We start from the raw sequence: 20253 nt of genomic DNA, 5'->3' as shown, positions 1-20253 counted from the left end.
TTTTTGAACCAAATAAGTAAGTAGATGTGAGTAGAACACAGCAAACCAGTATGAATCCATTGGTGAGGGTAAATGTATAAGCATTGCTCTGTCCAAATGTGTAGTCAGTCCTCAAAGGGAAATCATACACCTACCTCAGACCTTTGGATCTGATAATTACAAGATGATGTGTAGTCTGAATTAATGATTTAGAGAACTGTATATATGTGAATGTAGTTTATGAAGAACTACTGCAGCAGTCAGGAGTTGAAAGAGTTAAGGAGACTAATGAAGGATTGTTTTACTAGAGTAGACAAGATATGGTGGTTTGGATTACGTGAATAGTGCTGGAGAGAATATAATGATTTGAGATACGTATTTCAAGACTTGCTGTTGGATTGATGGGGGAGGTAAAAGGAAGGAGGAAATAAATGATTTCTGGATTTCTGGATTGCATAGCTGCCATTTACTATAGAAAAGAACTGAGGAATTAAACTGGGCAAGTGAGGAACTGATAAAGGATTCACTAAGCGTATACTTGTGGGTTCAAAAAAACGTTTTGAAAAAAAAATGTTTTGAACCTCAGGAGGGGTGAGAAAGTATTCAGATGCAGGACATGGTTATGTTGTAAATCTCAAGATAGCAGTTAAAAGGTAACATGATCTGGAGCTGTAGAGTAGGTATGCATTGCCAGAGATAAATACCTAATACCTGCCTTGGACATTAGTGAGTAAAGAGTTCTCCTGGTGTGTTATAGAATCCAAGAATCCACTCTTTTCCTGTCATGATAATATACTTATGTCACAAGTCTAGGTTAATAAGGTAGGTACTGAAGACAGTTATTTAAATATAAATTTTTACTGTTAGAAAATTAAAACAAAAGTGTATATCCTCCAGCTAAATTGTAAATGGTCCTCCTACCCCACACTGTTTTGAAGTCAATCTTAGGCATTTTATTACTTCAGCATTGTAGTATATATCTAAGAGCTAAGAACTCAAGAGACTAGGTACAAATTAGACATTGTGGCTTGATAGGAAGAAAACAACTAAACACAAGTTAAGTATGCATACTATGGGTAAAACATACATAGAACAGTCTGTAAGTCAAATGCTTATGTATGCTGTGACATCATTCTTGCTGATCCTTACTGTTGTCACCCATTACTACTACTTTCCCTCGTCTTTTTTTTTTTTTTTTTTTTTTTTTTTTATGATAGGCACACAGTGAGAGAGAGAGAGAGGCAGAGACACAGGCAGAGGGAGAAGCAGGCTCCATGCACCGGGAGCCTGACGTGGGATTCGATCCTGGGTCTCCAGGATCGCGCCCTGGGCCAAAGGCAGGCGCCAAACCGCTGCGCCACCCAGGGATCCCTCCCTCGTCTTTTGTACAGGTTTTTTCCCTTCGTCAGTTGTGGCAGCCATTGATATTTACAATGTACTTTTATGGCATTAGTGTAGGACTTCAAGCTTTCATTCTAAAGTAGCCATTGCTTTTAGTGCCTGCCCCCTACCCCCCAAGTTATCTTTCTTTTTAAAAATTTTTTAAAAATAATTTCAATTAACATAGCATATTATTGGTTTCAGAGGTAGAGTTCAGTGATTCATCAGTCTTATATGACACCCAGTGCTCATTACATTATGTGCCCTCCTTAATGTCCATCACCCATTTACCCCATCCCCTTATCTCCCTCCCCTCCAGCAGCCCTCAGTTTGTTTCCTGTGATTAGGAATCTCTTATGGTTTGTCTCCTTCTCTGATTTTGTCTTCATTTTTTTCCTCTCTTCCCCTAAGATTCTCTGTTTTGTTTATTAAATTCTACATATAAGTGAGATCATATGATAATTGTCTTTCTCTGATTGACTTATTTTGCTTAGCATAATACCCTGTAGTTCCAGCCATGTTACTGCAAATGGCAAGATTTCTTTTTTTTTTGATGGCTGAGTAGTAGTCCATTGTGTGTGTGTGTGTTTGTGTGTGTGTGTGTATACACACATCTTTATCCACTTATCTGTTGATGAATATATGGGGTCTTTCCATAGTTTGGCTCTTGTGGACATTGCTGCTATAAACATTGGGGTGCAGGTACCCCTTTGGTTCACTACATTTTTATCTTTTCCCCCAAGTTTTCTTAACCTGCCTTGTTCATCCTTGGCTGTATTACCTCGACTCTTCTTATTTCTGCTAGTAGAGAAAGAGAGTTTTTAGGAAAGGAGAAAAATAACAACATAATTATTTTCTGAGACCCTATTCTCTTACTAGTTTTTCTTTCCACTCATAAGTAGAAGATGAGGGGTGCCTGGATGGCTTAGTAAGGTTAAGTGTCTGCCTTCTGCTTGGGTCATGATCCTTAGGGTCCTGGCATTGAGCCCCACATTGGGCTCCCTGATTAGCAGGGGAGTCTGTCTGCTTCTCCCTGTCTCTCTGTCTCCATCTGTGCTCTTTCTGTCTCTGTCAAATAAATAAAAAACCTTAGAAAAAATTAGTAGACCAAAGAAATTAGGAAGATTTTTGGTTTTATGAATTTGTCATTCACAGATTGAGTATTTTCTGAATTATATCACTCATGAGTGGCCCCAAGGGCTCTTGATATATAATAATAATTTTGGTGAGGCATGAATTTGAATCTTGTACACCGTAAAATTGATGTGAGAGAATAAGTTATGCACTAATAAGAGAGGAGCCAACTACCTAGCCTTTAAATTCCTATCATTGGGCAGCCCCGGTGGTGCAGCGGTTTGGTGCCACCTGCAGCCTGGGGTGTGATCCTGGAGACCCAGGATCGAGTACCACGTCCGGCTCCCTGCATGGAGCCTGCTTCTCCCTCTGCCTGTGTCTCTGCCTCTCTCGTGTATTGGCAGATGTGAGGCCAAGCAGACGATGTGATTGAGGGTTTCTTGCAAGTAAAGTTTATCTATTTATTTACATCATCATGGCCCCAATTAAAAGGATAATCTCTTGGCATTCCTCACCCTTTCCTCCCTCCTCAGCCCCTTTTGTAAACCAGTCACATTATTTCAGTCACAAAATGTTATAGCTAGAAAAGATAATTGGGATATTATCATTATTTCTCATTTTATTTTTTTAATTTCTTAAATTAAAAAAATTTTTTATATCTCATTTTATTATTGAAGAATTAGGGCCCATGGAAATTGAACAAGGTCATACAACTGGTTCTGTGAAACTAGAAACCCAGGCTAATTGCTTCTAGTTTTTATTCGTATATCATACTGCCTGTATATCCCTAGTTTTTCCTACTCTTCTGATTAGTCTATTTGCTCTCTTTTTCAAATTAAACTTACATAATATGCTGACATATAAATAACTTTAGGATAGTTGCTGTCTGTTAATTGCTTTCTGGAAGAATTTGAAACAAAAACTTCAGCCATTATAATAACTAGGCTTCTGAAAGGGCCAATACATTTTTTTTTTTTTTTAAGTAGGCTCTACACTGGGTGGAGCCTCCAGTGGGGCTTGAACTCATGATCCTGAGATCAAGACTAAGCTGAGATCAAGAGCCAGACATTTAACTGACTGAACCACCCAATGGCCAGTACATTTTTAAAGAACTTATAGTATGGAATATTTTAATATATTAATATTTTAATAGATATTTATATTGTTGTTTTGTAGAGCTCCAGTTTCTTCCCTAACAAGGAATAGTTTTTCTGTTTTTTTTGTTTGTTTGTTTGTTTGTTTTTTTAATGTTTCAGTCCTGTGTCCCAAGTAAGCTCCTTTAAAGTTGGAATTGTAAGCTTTGTGCAGTGGCAGTATCGTAGCCAATGAGGTTTATCCGAGGTGCGATTATTGCTAATTAAAGTTGGAATTGTAAAGAATCCTGGGAACCATCTAGCAAACACCATGTTCAGTAAACATTTGCCAGGTTGAAATTTTACCTTTTTGAAGGAGTCCCAGTTGAATTTGATTAGTATGAATACATTTACTTATGAACAAAATAATCTCTCTCACATGGATTAAAAATATGTTTTAGCTCATCTCATACCAGAAACTAATCCTAGCACCTATTTTTTTCCCCGTCTGTTCTTATTTAAATGTGTAGCAAGGGAAATAAAAGTCAACATTTTCTACTACTTTTCAGCAGAAATCATTATCTCTGCATAGTAGGTCATTGGACTGTTTGCCAAGCTGAATTGCTTTACAGTGATTTATTAGAAAGAACTCAGTTTAAGAGTGAAGAACATTGTTGATTATATTGATAACCATATTTATCTAAAAATTAGCTGACTTTGAGTTCAGCCTGTGTTTTCTTTATCTACCCATTGCAGTCTACTCTCAAGCACACAAACCTTGTAGGGATGTCAAAAAGGATTAATAATGAGAAAACAAAAACCCTCAACTGCTTGCATATTGACAGAAAAGAATATCCATATCCATTGTTATTTAGCTTCGTGGTAGTGTGAGTTCATTATGGATCAAAGGGAGGCTAGTAAGCCTTAGGGCCCATAGCTGGTGGCTTTATGATGGCTCCTTGAAATTGAAATGCATGGGAGGAATATTAAAGAATATTCACTATATCCACATTTAACTCCAAACTGCTTTAATAGTTTTAGTATGCCACATAATTAAGGTATCGCAACTGCTGTCTGAAATGTTTGACTATTTAGCTGAGTTTAACTGTGCATTTTTAGACAAAGATATTTTGGGCTTAACTTAAATTCTAAAGAAGAAATGAATGTTTTATAAAGCAAAGCAGGAGGAGGGCACTAATTGAATTGTGGATATTGCTGGGAGGGAAAGGGAGAGGTTATTTTTTGACTTTATTGTTAAAATTAAAAGTTTTTTTTTCTTTCTTTCATTTTCTTGGGGTGCATTCCAAATCCAGAAGGTAAGAAGTATTATTTTATTCTAAGGAAGTATATACAATGATAAGTGTCTTCTATAAGTTTAATTGAATTCACCTTTGGATGCATGATTTTTATTTTATAAAATTAAATAGTCCAGAAACTAAATAAGCATGAGATTCTTATGTAAATATTTATTATATGTGCTCTTTTTGTCTTTGCTGTTTGTAATAATCATTATTTGGTCATAGTTTTAGAAACCAATCAACATTTAATTTTGTTAAAATTATCGTTTGACTTACTACCATTGGGCTGCCTAGTGTTCTGCAGAAAATATTTCAAGTTGAAAAAATGTGTGAGTTAACATTTGCTTTATGACTGTATGATTGAAAATATATGTTTATGCTTTGATTTAGAGAGAATAATGGTAAATTCTCTATGGGAATGACACCAGGCTAGAATAGGTTAAAATGAATAGTTTGGATCTTTTACTGAATTGGCTTTTTTCTGTGTTGACATAGCTATTCATTCATTCGTTCATTCATTCATTCATTCATTCATTCATTTACTTACTTGTTACAAGTATTCTATTTTTAGTTTGTTTCCTTCACCAATATTTCTTTTACCCTAAATAGTATGTCCTCATATGCAACCCTCTGTACCTCTTTAGTTTAGAGACATTTGCTTATTGTTCATGAACTTGGCCCAGCCAGTTAAGACAAGTTAGCATCCTGATGAGATGAAACAATGGCAGTTGATGATACTGTTTTATATGCAGTAGTTATAGAGTGACCTTTCTTAAGAGGATTGCGTTTCTCTTAAAGTCTGTATTTTTTTTTACTATGTATTTCTCATAAGATTGAAAAGCAAAATGTTTTAGTTAATAGTAGAAATGGCTATTGGCTAAGATAGGAGTCAGATAGTTTATGCATATGATTTATTTAATCTTAAACCCTCTGAAGTATTTTTTTTTTTTTAAAGATTTTATTTATTTATTCATGATAGTCACAGAGAGAGAGAGAGAGAGAGAGAGGCAGAGACACAGGCAGAGGGAGAAGCAGGCTCCATGCACCGGGAGCCCGACGTGGGATCCGATCCCGGGTCCCCAGGATCGCGCCCTGGGCCAAAGGCAGGCGCCAAACCGCTGCGCCACCCAGGGATCCCCCCTCTGAAGTATTTATTTCATAGATAAAGACATCGAATCAATGAGAAGTTATATAACTAGTTAGTGATAAAACTTGAATCCACATCTGTCTGACTCTAAAATATAAGTCTCACTTTTGCCTCACTTTTGAGTGGGTTGAGGAGATTGAGTAAGGCTCTTAAATCTTTTGTATTTCTCGGGTGAAAAGTTACAGTGTTCTCCGAAGTCCTTCTCTATTGAGAGTTTGTGATTTCCAGTCTAAATAAAATTGAACCTTGTTGTTCCATTTATTTACTTTAAAGTAGGATCTATCAATCAGTTAATCAAATAAAACAGAACCACTGGACCATATTTTTCCTGTTTGGTTTTTTTCCCCTTTGGTGGAAATGGTTTTGCTCACGTCTCAATGGTACTGGACAAAGCATGCTTTTGAAAAAACAATAGTGGGGAAACCGCAATAATGGGAAGATAAAGACGAGAGGATAGATAGGCTACACAAATTTTTCAGAGTCTGTGTTTATTTCTGTGACCTCCCTCTCCAGGTCCCAGATTACTCTTCTACTTGTTTTGTGCCCTTTTACTACTCTACTGATCCACACCTCTCATTTTGGGGTTCCAACTAGGCTTCTCCAAAAATGCTTGTTTAAAAATTTCCCTGCATACCCATTCGTTCTCCAGTGATTCTTTCACATTTGTTTCATATGTTTGGGGAGGAAAATAGTTTGAAGAAGCGAATTCATTAAACTATGGATACATCAGATTGCTACCTTTTCTTTTTTTAAAATCTCAGTTTTTTTCTTTTTTTAAGATTTTTATTTATTTATTCATGAGAGACACACGGAGAGAGAAAGAGGCAGAGACACAGGCAGAGGGAGAAGCAGGCTCCATGCAGGGAGTCTGACGTGGTACTCAATCCCGGGTCTCCGGGATCAGGCACTGGGCTGAAGGCAGTGCTAAACCACCCAGGCTGCCCAGATTGCTACCTTTCTTTTTTTAAGATTTATTTATTTATTCATGAGAGACACAGAGAGAGGGGTGGTGGGCAGAGACATAGACAGAGGGAGAAGCAGGCTCCCCTCAGGAAGCCTAGTGTGAGACTGGATCCTGGATCCTGGATCCTGGGATCACGCCATGAACTGAAGGCAGATGCTCAACTGCTGAGCCACCCAGGCATCCCAGATTGCTTTTTTTTTTTTTTTTTTTAAGATTTTATTTATTTATTCATGAGAGAGACAGAGAGAGAAAGAGAGGCAGAGACACAGGCAGAGGGAAAAGCAGGCTCCATGCAAGGAGCCTGATGTGGGGATCTATCCCGGGTCTCCAGGATCACACCCTGGGGCGAAGGCAGGTGCCAAACCGCTGAGCCACCAGGGATCCCCCCAGTAATTACCTTTTTAAAAGTAGATAGTTGTTACTGAAATTAATTTCTTGTTGGAAGAATTGCTGGTAACATGACCGAGAGAGAGCAAGCTAAAGACTTTAATGAAAGAGTTTCTTTCTTTAAAAAAAAAAAAAACAACTATTTATTTATTTATTTATTTATTTATTTATTTATTTATTTATTTATTTATTTAAATGAAGGGGTTTCTAAGAATACAACAATTTCCAGTGAATTAAAAACCTACCAAGACTATTTATTCATTTAGTGATTTCTAAACTCCCTATTTTTCAACATAAGGGTGCTGTTGAGTTCATTTTTGTTCTGGGTGCTCTGTCAGGTAAGCATGCCATAAAAATCAGTTCTTAGTTTTAAAGTTAGTTTGTATGTGGATAATGAATACGGTGCCTGTGTGTCTGTATAGATATATGTATAAATGTATCACGTAAGTTAAAGATTATTACATGTTTATTATTTTTGTACATTTAAAATTGACCTGAAATAGGGCATCCGACCATCTGTTTGGGGAACTGGATGACTCTACATTTCTTTTAACCTTGGAAGTCTGAGTCTGTTATTTAATCCTATTGAAATTCAAAGGATTGAGCTCTAAAGGATAAATATAGAATGTGTAATAGTTTAGTCAGAGATAGGGAAGCTGATTAATTGAGGCCTAGTTTTGACAAGCCTGTTCTGTAGGAAGGAGTACAGAAAAATGAACAAGAGATTGGGATTAAAGATTAGGCTGGGTAATGTATTACAAGGGGAAATATCAGTAAGAATAAATAAAGGAGACTGGTGAAATCTCTTAAAGCTTTTTATCATCAGCTTGAAATGGGCATAATATATGTGCTGCCGAAGCAAGCACTAAAGTGGGAATAATATTGGAGGACATTGGTGAATTTTAAGGATGAACTGTAAAGTTTATTAAATTTCTTTAGATTGGTTGCAAGAGGGGATGCCAGTGAGGAGAGAATTACAAATATGAAAAGGAGTAGACTTTAGGATTTTATGAAGAGGCCTAAAATACTCAAAGAGCTGTCCTATGGAGTAATGAAGAAATAATGTTAAATTTTTCTCCTACTCACAAAGATAAATATTGCAGGGTCATTTCGGAAAATTCAAAGTACAGAAAATCACAGATTTTTCCACCATGATAGCCACTGATTTCCAGCATAAAATAAAAACTAAACATGGAGTTTTAGGAAGAGATATACTTGGCTTAGCTTAAGGAAGAATTTATGAATAACTGGAAATGCTTGAGGACATAGTTAGCCTCTACCACCTTATATGCTTGTGTCAGACTGGACGATTACCTATTGATGATGTTTTAGGAGGAGTCATAAGCATCTGTAGTAAATGGACGAGATGACCAGTGAAGCTTGTGGTCAACCTGTGGATTTGTCTGATTCTTACTTGTAGATGTTGCATAACTGAGAGTATGGTAAAGAACAAGTAAGAGTTATAGGATTATATTTGACCTAGCAAGCCTGAGTTTGGCTATACACAAAGGAATTGAGAGTAGGAACTTGAATAGATCTATTGACCCCGATATTCCTAGCAGCAGTAGTCATGATAGGCAAAAGACAGAAACAACCCAGATGTCTACTAATGGATGAATGGATGAACAAAATGTGGCATATAAATTCAGTGGAGTATTTTTTTTAAAGACTTATTTATTCATGAGAGACACACAGAGAGAGGCAGAGACATAGGCAGAGAGAGAAGCATGCTCCCCATGGGAGCACAATGCGGGACTTGATCCCAGGACTCCGGGATCATGACCTGAGCCAAAAGCAGATGCTCAACCACTGAGCCACCCAGGTGCCCCCATTCAATGGACTATTATTCAGACTTAACAAGGAAGGAAATCTAATATGCTACAACATGGATGAACTTAAAAGACACTGTAGTAAGTGAAGTAAACCAGACACAAGAAGGGAAATATTGTAATTCCATTTACAGGAGTCCTATATATAGAGCCAGAAAGTAGAAGAATGGTTGCCAAGGGTTGGATGTAGGGGAAAAAAGAGAGGTATTTAATGGGCATAGAGTTTGAGTTTTGCAAGCTATCTTTTTTTTTTTAAATATAGAATTTCTTTTTTTTTTTTTTTTTTTTTTAAGATTTCTATTCACTTATTAGAGACACACACACACACACAGAGAGAGAGAGAGGCAGAGACACAGGCAGAGGGATAAGCAGGCTCCATGCAGGGAGCCCGTCCTGGGAATTGATCCCGAGGCTCCAGGATCACGCCCAGGGCTGAAGGTGGCACTAAACCGCTAAGCCACTGGGGCTGCCCTCTTTTTTTTTTTTTTTTTAATATATTTTATTTATTATATACACAGAGAGAGAGAGAGAGAGAGAGAGAAAGAGAGAGAGGCAGAGACACAGGTAGAGGGAGAAGCAGGCTTCATGCAGGGAGCCTGACATGGGACTCAATCCCAGGTCCCCAGGATCACACCCTGGGCTGAAGGCGGTGCTAAACCGCTGAGCCACCTGGGCTGCCCACGTTTTGCAAGATTTCTAGCACTCGGTTGTATAAATAATGTGAAGGTAAGGTACTTAAGTGTAAGTGAAGTGTACACTTAGAAATGGTTGAGATGGTAAATTTTATATTTATAGTTTTTTTTTAAAGATTTTATTTATTTATTCATAGACACACAGAGAGAGAGGCAGAGACACAGGCAGAGGGAGAAGCAGGCTCCATGCAGGGAGCCCGATGTGGGACTCGATCCTGGGTCTCCAGGATCACAACCCAGGCTGCAGGCAGCGCCAAACCGCTGCGCCACCAGGGCTGCCCTATTTATAGTTTATATATATAGTTATTTATGCTTATGTTCAGTTCTTGAATTGATAGCAAAATTGCAAATATGATTAAAATTTTATTTTATTGCACATTTAAAATTTGTACCAACTTGCCTCATCTCTCTGATGGGAAGGAAATATCAGTTAATCATAAATGATTGTATAGTGTGTGTGCACGCACTATGAAATAGAGACACATCATCTGGCTCTGCTCAGTGCCAGTCCCATTATTTTTATTATTTATTTTTTTAGAGAGAGTACACGTACATGCGGGCACAGCAGTGAGGGGAGGGGAATAAGAAGAATGAGAAAGAGAGACTGGGCATGGAGCCCAACTAAGGGCTCAATCTCAGGGACCCAGAGATCATGAACTTAGCCCAAATCAAGAGTCAGATGCTTAACTGACTGAGCCATCCAGGTGTCCCCCTCCCTTCATTTTTACATTAAAATGTATACTTAAGAAACCTCTGCTTCCCTTTTTATATCACCAACACTTACTACCTTGAGTTTACATGATAGCTTCTTTGTAAATGTTCAGTGAATGAGAAACCAGATTAATTTTTTTCCACATTGTCTTTTTTAAAATGTAGCTTTATTGATCCTCTTAGGTGTCTCAGTTGATGGAACAACTGACTCTTGATTTCTACTCAGGTCATGATATTAAGACCTATGTCAGGCTCCGTGCTCAGTATGGAGTTAGCTTCAGATTCCTTTTCTCCCTCTCCCTTTGCCCCTACCCCCTCTCACACTTTCTCTCTCTCTAAAATAAATGAAATTTTAAAGAACAGAAGCAAGTTTATTGAGATATGGTATACATTCTATAAACTTCACCCATTTTAAGTGTACAATTCAGTGAATTTTAGTAAATTTACTAGGTTGTGCAACTATCACCATAATGCAGTTTTAGAACATTTCCATCTCCCCATAAGATCACTCATGCATGTCTACAGTTAATAGAAGTTCCCATTGCCAAACCGTAGTCTACCTTCTGTCTGTATATTGACCATTTCTGGATATTTCAAATAAATGGAATCATGTGGTTTTGGAGGTTGATTAATCTATATTGTAGCATTTATCAGTACTTACACTTTTTCATTAGTCCATATTCTTTTTGTAGTTTTCTCATACAGTGCATGCTTTTAGCTTCTTATGTATTTGTTTGACATATTAATTTCAGACTTTAAGGAAAATTACAAAAGTAGTGCAAATAATTTTTATATAACTTTTGCTTAAATCCCCCAAATGTTAAAGTTTTATACTTTATCATTGTAATTTGTATTTCTTAAATGTCAGAATAAATTGTAGACATGATGCCCCATTCACCTTTAAACACTTCAGAGTATATTTTCAAAGTCAGGATACTAACATTGATATAATGTTACTACTCTCTAATCAACAGTCTTTATTCGGATTTGATAATTCTTCCACCAACGTCCTAATTCAGGCTCACACATTGCATTTGCATTTAATTTTCATGTGTCTTTATAGCCTCCTTTAATGTGAAGTTGTTCTTTAGTCTTTGTCTTTCATGACCTTGGCATTTTTAAGAGTTCAGGCCAGCTCTTTTGTAGTTTGTCCCTCAAATTGAGTATGTCTGATGTTTTCTCACTATTAGATTCAGGTTGTGCTAGAGTAGGCTGGAGCAGAGGGTGTAGGAAAATGATCACGGGATCAGGTCATATGAATAATTCTGGACTTGATTCTAAGAACATTATGATAGTATGGGTGAATTTTAAAAATATATATTTTATTTATTTATACTGAGAGACACAGAGAGAGGCAGAGGGAGAAGCACGCTCCTCGTGGGGAGCCTGATATGGAACTCAGTCACAGGACCCCAGGAGCATGACCTGAGCCAAAAGCAGACGCTCAACCACTGAGCCACCCAGGTGTTCCACATGGGTGAATGTTAAGCCCAGCAAAGTGGCATGATCATATTTGTTTTTAAAAGTTACCCCTGGCTTGGGGGTGGAGAATTGAGGGTGAAGGTGAATTTACTCTCACTTGAGATAGGAAACACTAAAACTTTTTGAGACTAGGCCAGAGGGGCAAGTTGTTGGGGTAATGATCACAGTTACTGAATATCTCCTCTGACACACTTTGATATATTATCTGTAATCTATGCAGATTACAAAGTAGATGGTATTACATCCATTTTACAGAGGAGAAAATGAAGTTTAAAGGTATTTAAAGTGATTCGCTATGGCCACTATCAGATCTGAATTCAGATGGGTGTGAATATCTAAGTCTGGCTCTTTTTGCTACATGGGGCTGTCTCCTTTCATTAGTTTGTTTATTTTTATGAGAGGCAAACTAAGAAACAGACTTTTAAATTTAATTTTTATTTTTAAAAAATTTTAAAAGATTTTATTCCTTTATGACAGACACAGAGAGAGAGAGAGAGAGAGGGGCAGAGACACAGGCAGAGGGAGAAGCAGGCTCCATGCAGGGAGCCCGACATGGGACTCGATCCCGGGTCTCCAGGATCATGCCCTGGGCTGAAGGTGGCGCTAAACTGCTGAGCCACCAGGGCTGCCCGAGAAACAGACTTTTTAAAAAAGATTTTTTATTCATTTGAGAGAGAGAAAGAGACAGAGCACAAGCAGGGGGAGCAGTAGAGGCAGAGGAAGAGGGAGAGGTAGGTAGCTTCCTGTTGAGCTGGGAGCACAATGTGGGGCTTTATCCCAGCACTTGTAGATCATGACCTCAGCTGAAGGCAGACGCCTAACCATCTGAGCCACCCAGGGACCCCCATTAGTTACTATATTTAATGCTTCATCTGAGCAGTGTGATTACAAACCTCAGGTCTTTAGCCCTACTTGCCACTGGTGAGTAACCACTTTTCTGCAAAGAGGATTAAATAAGGCCATTGGCAGTATAACTGAAGTTACTTCTGTTCTTGGGACTTGTGTATGCAACATCTTACTGTATTTCCTTACATGAGATAGATTTAGCCTAAAATTACAGCACTGCACTTGTTCTTTTCCTGACCCTCCTCCCCAACTCTGCTGTCTTGAGCATGGATAATAAAAATTAGAAGCTTCATTGTCTCATGATAATTATGAAATTAAAAAAAAAGATTTATTTATTTATTTATGATAGACATAGAGAGAGAGAGGCAAAGACACAGGAGGAGGGAAAAGCAGGCTCCATGCTGGGAGCCTGACGTGGGACTTGATCCCGGGACTCCAGGATTGCGCCCTGGGCCAAAGGCAGGCGCCAAACTGCTGAGCCACCCAGGGATCCCCTAATTATGAATCTTTTGAAGTGTTTTTGCTTCAGCTGCTTTGGGTGTCAGGACTTCCCTCATACTGTACTGCACTTGACTTTGCCCTCCTCAATACCAGGGTATTGTTGTCCATTTAGATGGTACCTGTTTCTTTGAGTTATTCAGTTATTTTTATTTTATTATATAATTCTGGAGTTTTTGTCCTTGAAGATCTATTCCTGCCATCATGGGAAGTGTAGCCTATTGTACTTCTCTGCCATTGCTTCATTTTTTGTAAAAATAAACTGCCAGGATGCTGGCTTTTTATATTTTCCCAAAACCAAAACTAAAATTTTGTTTTAAACAGTACAGTGTTCTGGGAGTGCCTGTGTGGCTCAGTTGGTTGAAAATCTTACTCTTTTTTTTTTTTTAAGTTATTTTTTAAAATAAATTTTATTTATTCATGAGAGACACACAGAGAGAGAGAGAGAGAGAGAGAGACAGAGACACAGGCAGAGGGAGAAACAGGCTCCACACAGGGAGCCCGACATGGGACTCGATCCCAGGTCTCCAGGGTCACGCCCTGGGCTGAAGGCGGTGCTAAACTGCTGAGCCACCAGAGCAGCCCTGAACGTCTTACTCTTGATTTCAGCTCAGGGTTGTGAGTTCAAGCCCTACGTCGGGCTCATGGCTTAGTGGGGAGTTTGCTTGAGATTCTCTCTCCCTCTCTCCCTCTCTCTCTCTTTCTGCCCCTTCCCCTACTTCCTTGCATTTGTGAGCTCTCTCAAACAAACAAATAAATAAATCTTTTAAAGAAACAGTATATTGTTCTATCTTGTGTGTTATTCAAAACTTCCTTATTTCCTTCAAAGGAAAATTATATCCAGATATTCAAGGAAAATATTATGATGGTGTTTATGTGACTTTTACCACATATTTTTACCAGATGTGTATGTCATTTACTTTCATTACTTGGGTTTTACTTTAAGGGGTTTTTGGTTTGGATTGGGTTGTTTTTCGTTGGGTTTTGTTTTGTTTTGTTTTGTTTTTTTGGGGTGGGGGTTCTGGGTACTAGATCCTAGATCACATTATTTGTTTCTTTCTCTGAGTTAAAGTACTTTATTATCTTTTAAAAAATTTTTTTAAAGTTGTTCTCTTTTTAAAGTAATCTCTACATTCAAGATGGGGCTCAAACCACAATCTTAAAATCAAGAGTCAGAAGCTCCATAGATTGAGCCAGGCAGGCACCCCTAAAGTACTTTAAATATATAGATCTGCAGTCTGTATTCTATAATTCCAAAATCTAAAATGCTTGAAAGAATTTTTTTCATATATTTGATATCAAAACTTGTTTGATAATAGCACTTCTGCTAAACTGACATAAAAGTACATACATTATTAGTATATCTGATTTAGTGTAAATATTTATGTTTTAATGTGTTAGGTTATGGGATTCTGTCCCTAATCCTTCTGATGGTGCTTCATAATAGATGGCATATCATGTTACTTTTCTAAAATTCAAAAGATTTTTATGCCTAAAACACTTGACCTTAAGTATTTTGGGTCAGGGATTGTAGGCCTATTTATAGCACTGATTACAGTGTCCTGTGGCTTTGTTCCCTTATCTATCTTTCTTTTTCTGAGCTAAGTAAGAATTCCTCCTTGGGCCTACACACAGACCCTAGTTTATTGGCCTAAACAGAGTGGGCACATAATACTGGAATTGAATACTATTAGATGGGGGCAAACTTGTACCAGATGGATTATTGAACTACAGATAACATGTTTTTTTACTTGGTCTTATTTTCTTTCTTTTTTTTTTTTTTTTTTTTTAATTTTTTTTATTTTTATTTATTTATGATAGTCACAGAGAGAGAGAGAGGCGCAGAGACACAGGCAGAGGGAGAAGCAGGCTCCATGCACCGGGAGCCCGATGTGGGATTCGATCCCGGGTCTCCAGGATCGCGCCCTGGGCCAAAGGCAGGCACCAAACCGCTGCGCCACCCAGGGATCCCCGGTCTTATTTTCTTTTTAAGCATTCTTTTTTCTGCTTCTGTTTTCTTTCTTCTTACTGGAATCTTGGTTTCATCATTTACTAATCATATGGTTTTGTTATTTAACACCCTTATATGTTAAGTTTTTTCATTTATAAGAATGGCCTAACAATTTTGCCTGCCTCAAAGGATTGATGTGAGGGCTAAACAGAATGCTTCCTAGAATTTAGCACTTCTTTTGTTGTTAATGTAGTTGTTATTGATCATGTCCTCTTGGTTACTTTACTAACATACCGTTCCCTTATTAATGGACTTTGAAGTCATTTTCTGTGCTTTAACTTATAACACTGCTGGGTATGATCCTTCATATATGGCTGCAAGTCCTTGTAACCTTATTTTTTTAGGATAGATAGAATTCAATTGTTGGATCACTGGGCCCTAATATTTTTTCATTTCAATGGATACTTTTCATGATACTTCACTAAAGCAAAATTGAGATGGAGTGGGGAAGGCAGCAGTTTTTAGTTCTGTCAGCAATCTGTTAGAGTGCTCACTTGCTTTTATAACCATACCAGCAATGGATTTTTATCAATTCACTTGTGTTTTTTTTTATTTAATTAATTTCTTTATCTTTATTTATTTGAGAGGGAGTGCGAGAGAGAGTGTACTCATGAGCAGAGTCAGGAAGGTACAGAGAGATAGAGAGAGAAGCCTGATGAGGGACTCAGTCCTAGGATCCCAAGGTCATGATATGAGCTGAAGTCAGATGCTTAACTGACTGAGCCACCCAGGCACCCCTGTTTTTTATTTTAATGTAATTATAGACTCACAGGACATTGGAAAAAGTCCATGCATATGTCACCCAGCTTCCTCTGGTGGTAACATCATTATAAATATAGTATAATATCAAAACCAGGCGTTTGATGTTAGCATAGTACTGTTAACTTGGATTCATTTGCTTTCTTCCAATCTGATCAATGGTATCTTGATTTAATTATTTTCCCCCAAACTTAATAAGTTTGGGCTTCTTTTCATGTGTTCTAGTGACCATTTATGTTGCATGTTTTACAATTATTCATATCCTTTATTTTTTTAAAATTTTATTTATTTATTTATTTATTTATTAAGATTTTATTTATTTATTTATTCATGAAAGACAGAGAGAGAGAGAGAGGCGGAGACACAGGCTGAGGGAGAAGCAGGCCCCATGCAGGGAGCCTGATGTGGGACTTGATCCTGGGACTCCAGGATCACACCCTGGGCCAAAGGCAGGCATTAAACCGCTGAGCCACCCAGGGATTCCCTCCTTTATCTATTTTTTGTTAGTATTTTCCTAAAAGCAGCTCTCTTAAGGCTATTCATTGTTTTGTCTGCCATATGTTTTGCAGTTTCTTATTTCAGCCTTATATACTTACTTTTTTTTTTTTTTTAAAGATTTTATTTGTTTATTCATGAGAGAGACACAGAGAGAGAGGCAGAGACACAGGCAGAGGGAGAAGCCGGCTCCATGCAGGGAGCCCGGATGTGGGACTCGATCCTGGGATTCCAGGACCACGCCCTGGGCCCAAGGCAGGCACTAAACTGCTGAGCCATCCAGGGATCCGCATCTTCATATACTTTCCATAGAAAGTTGGTTGATTTTGTTTTTATCCTATGTAGAGCTTTTTTATTTTTATGTAGTCAATGTGTTTCTCTTTTGTGGTTCTTAGGCTTTCTTTCTTATTTAGAAAGGTTTATCCATCTAGCAGGTTATATACTATTTTCCTTTTTAATTTTAAGATTTTATTTATTTGAGAGAGCATGAGCGGGGGGAGGGGCAAAGGGAGAGGTAGAAGCGGACTCTGTGCTGGATCCCAGATCCCTGAGATCATAACCTGAGCCGAAGGCAGACAACCCACTGAGCCACCCAGGTACCCCCTATTTTCCTTTTAATATTTTCTACTTTTTACTGTTTGGTCTTTAATCCATTTGGAATGTGTTTTGGATATACTGTGAGAATTCTTTTTTTTTTTTTTTTTTTTTTACTGTAAGAATTCTTTTCCTCAGATGTGTAACAGGCTATTCCAGCACTACTTAACATAAACTGTTTTATTCATGACTCTTTTGGTTGCTTATGACTTTAAAACCTCAGCAATTCCAAAGGTAGGAGTGGCTTGAGGCAAGGCTTGATATAGTGACAAAGTAATATTGCTAAAATTATTGCTGTTTTCCTTTTTTATTTTTCAGTTTAGTGCCTTTTGGGGTGCTGTATTTTTCCCTGTAATTCTTACCCAACACTTCCTTTGTCCTGTGTGGTGTTTACCCCAATCCCAGATGCTTTCCTGATGGTCACATGATTGAAAGTTTTAGGCATTACTTCCTCTTACTGCTCAGGGGAAGAGAAAGAAGGTCTTTCTGAAGCTTTTCAGCAGAGCAAGTTTCTTAAGTGCCCAAGTAAATAGCTCCTTAGATTGTTGCCCCAAATTAGGTCATATGTCTGTTCCTGAATCTTTCCCTGTGGGGTGGGGAATGGGGTGTACACAGAAATGCTGATTGGCTTTTTATACCAGGAAATGTGGCTTAACAGTTTGGATTTAAACCTGTGATGCGCATGGGATTAATTCTGTCTCAACCACCTGTATGAGGATGAGAAGGGGGATAATGTTTCATGGGAAATTTTAGGTATTGTCTCCAGAAGAGGGTTCAAGTAGATGCCAGGTAGTAAAACCACAGGTGACCAGGTCATGACTCTGTCTCCTTCCTACTACATAGATCATAGAGAAAGGTACAGAATTGTACAAAGGTACAGAAATTGCACCTTTTACATTTATTATGATCTGTTTCTGAATTTTATTCTAGTAGCAGTCCAGGGTGTTCATTTGTCTATCCTGTCCTAGAGGCATACTGCTTCAATAATATAGTAGCTTTGAGTACATTTTAATATCTTCTTAACAAGGCTTCTATCTTTTTTCCCCCAGAAATTTCTTATATATTTATTTGATATGAACTTTGGGATTCTGACTAGATTGCATTATGCATATTTTTAAGATGGAAATTCCAAATTATATAAAAATATCTATAAGAATCAAACTGAAGACTCAATACTTTCTTTAGCAAAAATTAAAAAAAAATTTTCTTGCTTGCCCTCCATCGTCTTTACAGTTTTTGACCCTCAACACTTTCACAAATATCAGAAGGCAATGAACCATGGTCCTGCTCACCCCACAGAGAACTCCTATTATTGAGTATTCCCAGGATAACTGGCAGCCTCTTCTAGTAGCCTTACTCGGGTTATTGAGTGTTACCAGCAGAGAACTGAGAGGGAGAACTGCTGGAAATGTTCAGATAAGCTGCCTTATCCCTCAGATCTGAGGAAAAAAATTTTTAGTACTATAGTTATAATGAAGGAAGTTACTACTTCAGTTACTACTGAAGGAAGCTGGGTGACATATGCATGGGACTATTTTTCAATTTCCTGTGAGTCTATAATTACTTTAAAATAAAAATTTTTTTACATCTTCCGTTAAATTGCTATTTGTTATGTTAGATAAGTACAAAAAGATAGGAAAATAAGATGTGATAACAGAAAAGAAAATAATATATTTATAGTTTTTACAGATAATTTATTATATTCCTAAAACTCTAGAAATATGGTACATGTATATTGGAATTAGTAAACATTTAACCAAGGTGCTACATAGAAGATAAATATTCTAAAACTTACTTTATACGTCTTTAAGTGATACTGTGTTAGGTCTAAGTACAAGAGACCATTGTGTGTGTGTGTATGTGTATGACATCACTATTGTTGTACACTTGAAACTAATGTTATATGTCAGTTATATCAATAAAAATATAAAAAATTAATACAAGAGACCATAGAAATGTGTTCATTTCATACCTCAGATTTAGTGTGTTGCAGTAGTCCGCAAAGAGATTTATATATATATAAAATATATATATATTTTAAGGAGACTAATATTGTTTATTTGGATCTGTATGTATATTCTTTCCTTCCCCTATTTTACTTCTGGACCTGTAAAACTTGTGTTAAATGAAGGAGAATGTTTTGTTTTGTTTTGTTTTAATTTTAGCTTTATTGAGGTATAATTGACAAAATTGTAAGTGAAATACAATATTCACAATATATTTGTAAGACTTCTGTAAGATACATGTTTTCTTACATGTTAGATATTAGATCAGGATTAAGAAAATGAAAGAATTATTTTTCCTTCATATATATGGGGATGAATTTTATATCTATTTTCTCTATGGCAGCCTCTCTGTAGATTGTTAGACTTTTTATAGTTTATACAATGTGTTTATGTCAAATGATGTTAATCAGTTAATTTTATCTTATGTCAGCGTTACAGAGACAGAAACTAATCATTGTGTTCCTCTTGTTTTTGTTTTTGTTTTTTTGCAGTGGGACTTCTCCTCTTGCATGCCTGAATGCAATGCTGCACACAAACTCCCGAGGTGAAGAGGGCATCTTCTATAAAGTTCCAGGTAGAATGGGAGTATATACTTTGAAGGTAAATATTTTTGTTAAGGCATCATTTATAAAGTAAAATAAGTGACTATATCAAAAAAAAAAAAAAAAAGAAGTGACTATATCTAAATGATATTTGTATCATAGACACAGAATTCTGTTCTTGAAGAGCTCATTTTTAGGAAAAGGTAATGTGTAATATGTTCAACTCTGTATCCTGTACATTTTTATACTAATCTGTGGCCATCTGTGGGTAGACTAGAGAAGTAACTATTTTTTATTCTTTATGATAATACTGTCTTGAAAGGATGAACTGAAAATGACTTCCAGTGACTTTTTGAAGGACCTCACAACATTTGAATAATAAGTGTTAACTTGGAGCATACAGACCTGATGCTTTATAAATTGCTATTTAATTCTCCATTATAGTTCAGAGCTGTGGTTCTTCTTTTTTTTTGTAATAGAGAAAGC

The 20253-nt window shown here is 37.1% G+C and overlaps 1 protein-coding gene and 1 pseudogene across 3 annotated transcripts in view; both read left to right on the top strand.

Annotated features, from left to right (window-relative positions):
* ASXL2 (ASXL transcriptional regulator 2) overlaps positions 1-20253 on the top strand; it is a 151244-nt gene that overhangs the window by 75408 nt on the left and 55583 nt on the right. For all 3 annotated transcript variants that reach the window (XM_038560975.1, XM_038560974.1, XM_038560973.1), the window contains one exon: positions 19717-19825. In XM_038560975.1, the coding sequence (XP_038416903.1) occupies positions 19717-19825 (109 nt within the window). The remainder of the gene's footprint in view (positions 1-19716; positions 19826-20253) is intronic.
* Positions 3730-3883, top strand: LOC119864043 (annotated as a pseudogene).

Source organism: Canis lupus, chromosome 17, assembly GCF_011100685.1.
Source record: "Canis lupus familiaris isolate Mischka breed German Shepherd chromosome 17, alternate assembly UU_Cfam_GSD_1.0, whole genome shotgun sequence".
Taxonomy (NCBI): domain Eukaryota; kingdom Metazoa; phylum Chordata; class Mammalia; order Carnivora; family Canidae; genus Canis; species Canis lupus.
The sequence above is the reverse complement of the archived record's forward strand: the minus strand, read 5'-3'. Positions and strand labels throughout refer to the sequence as shown.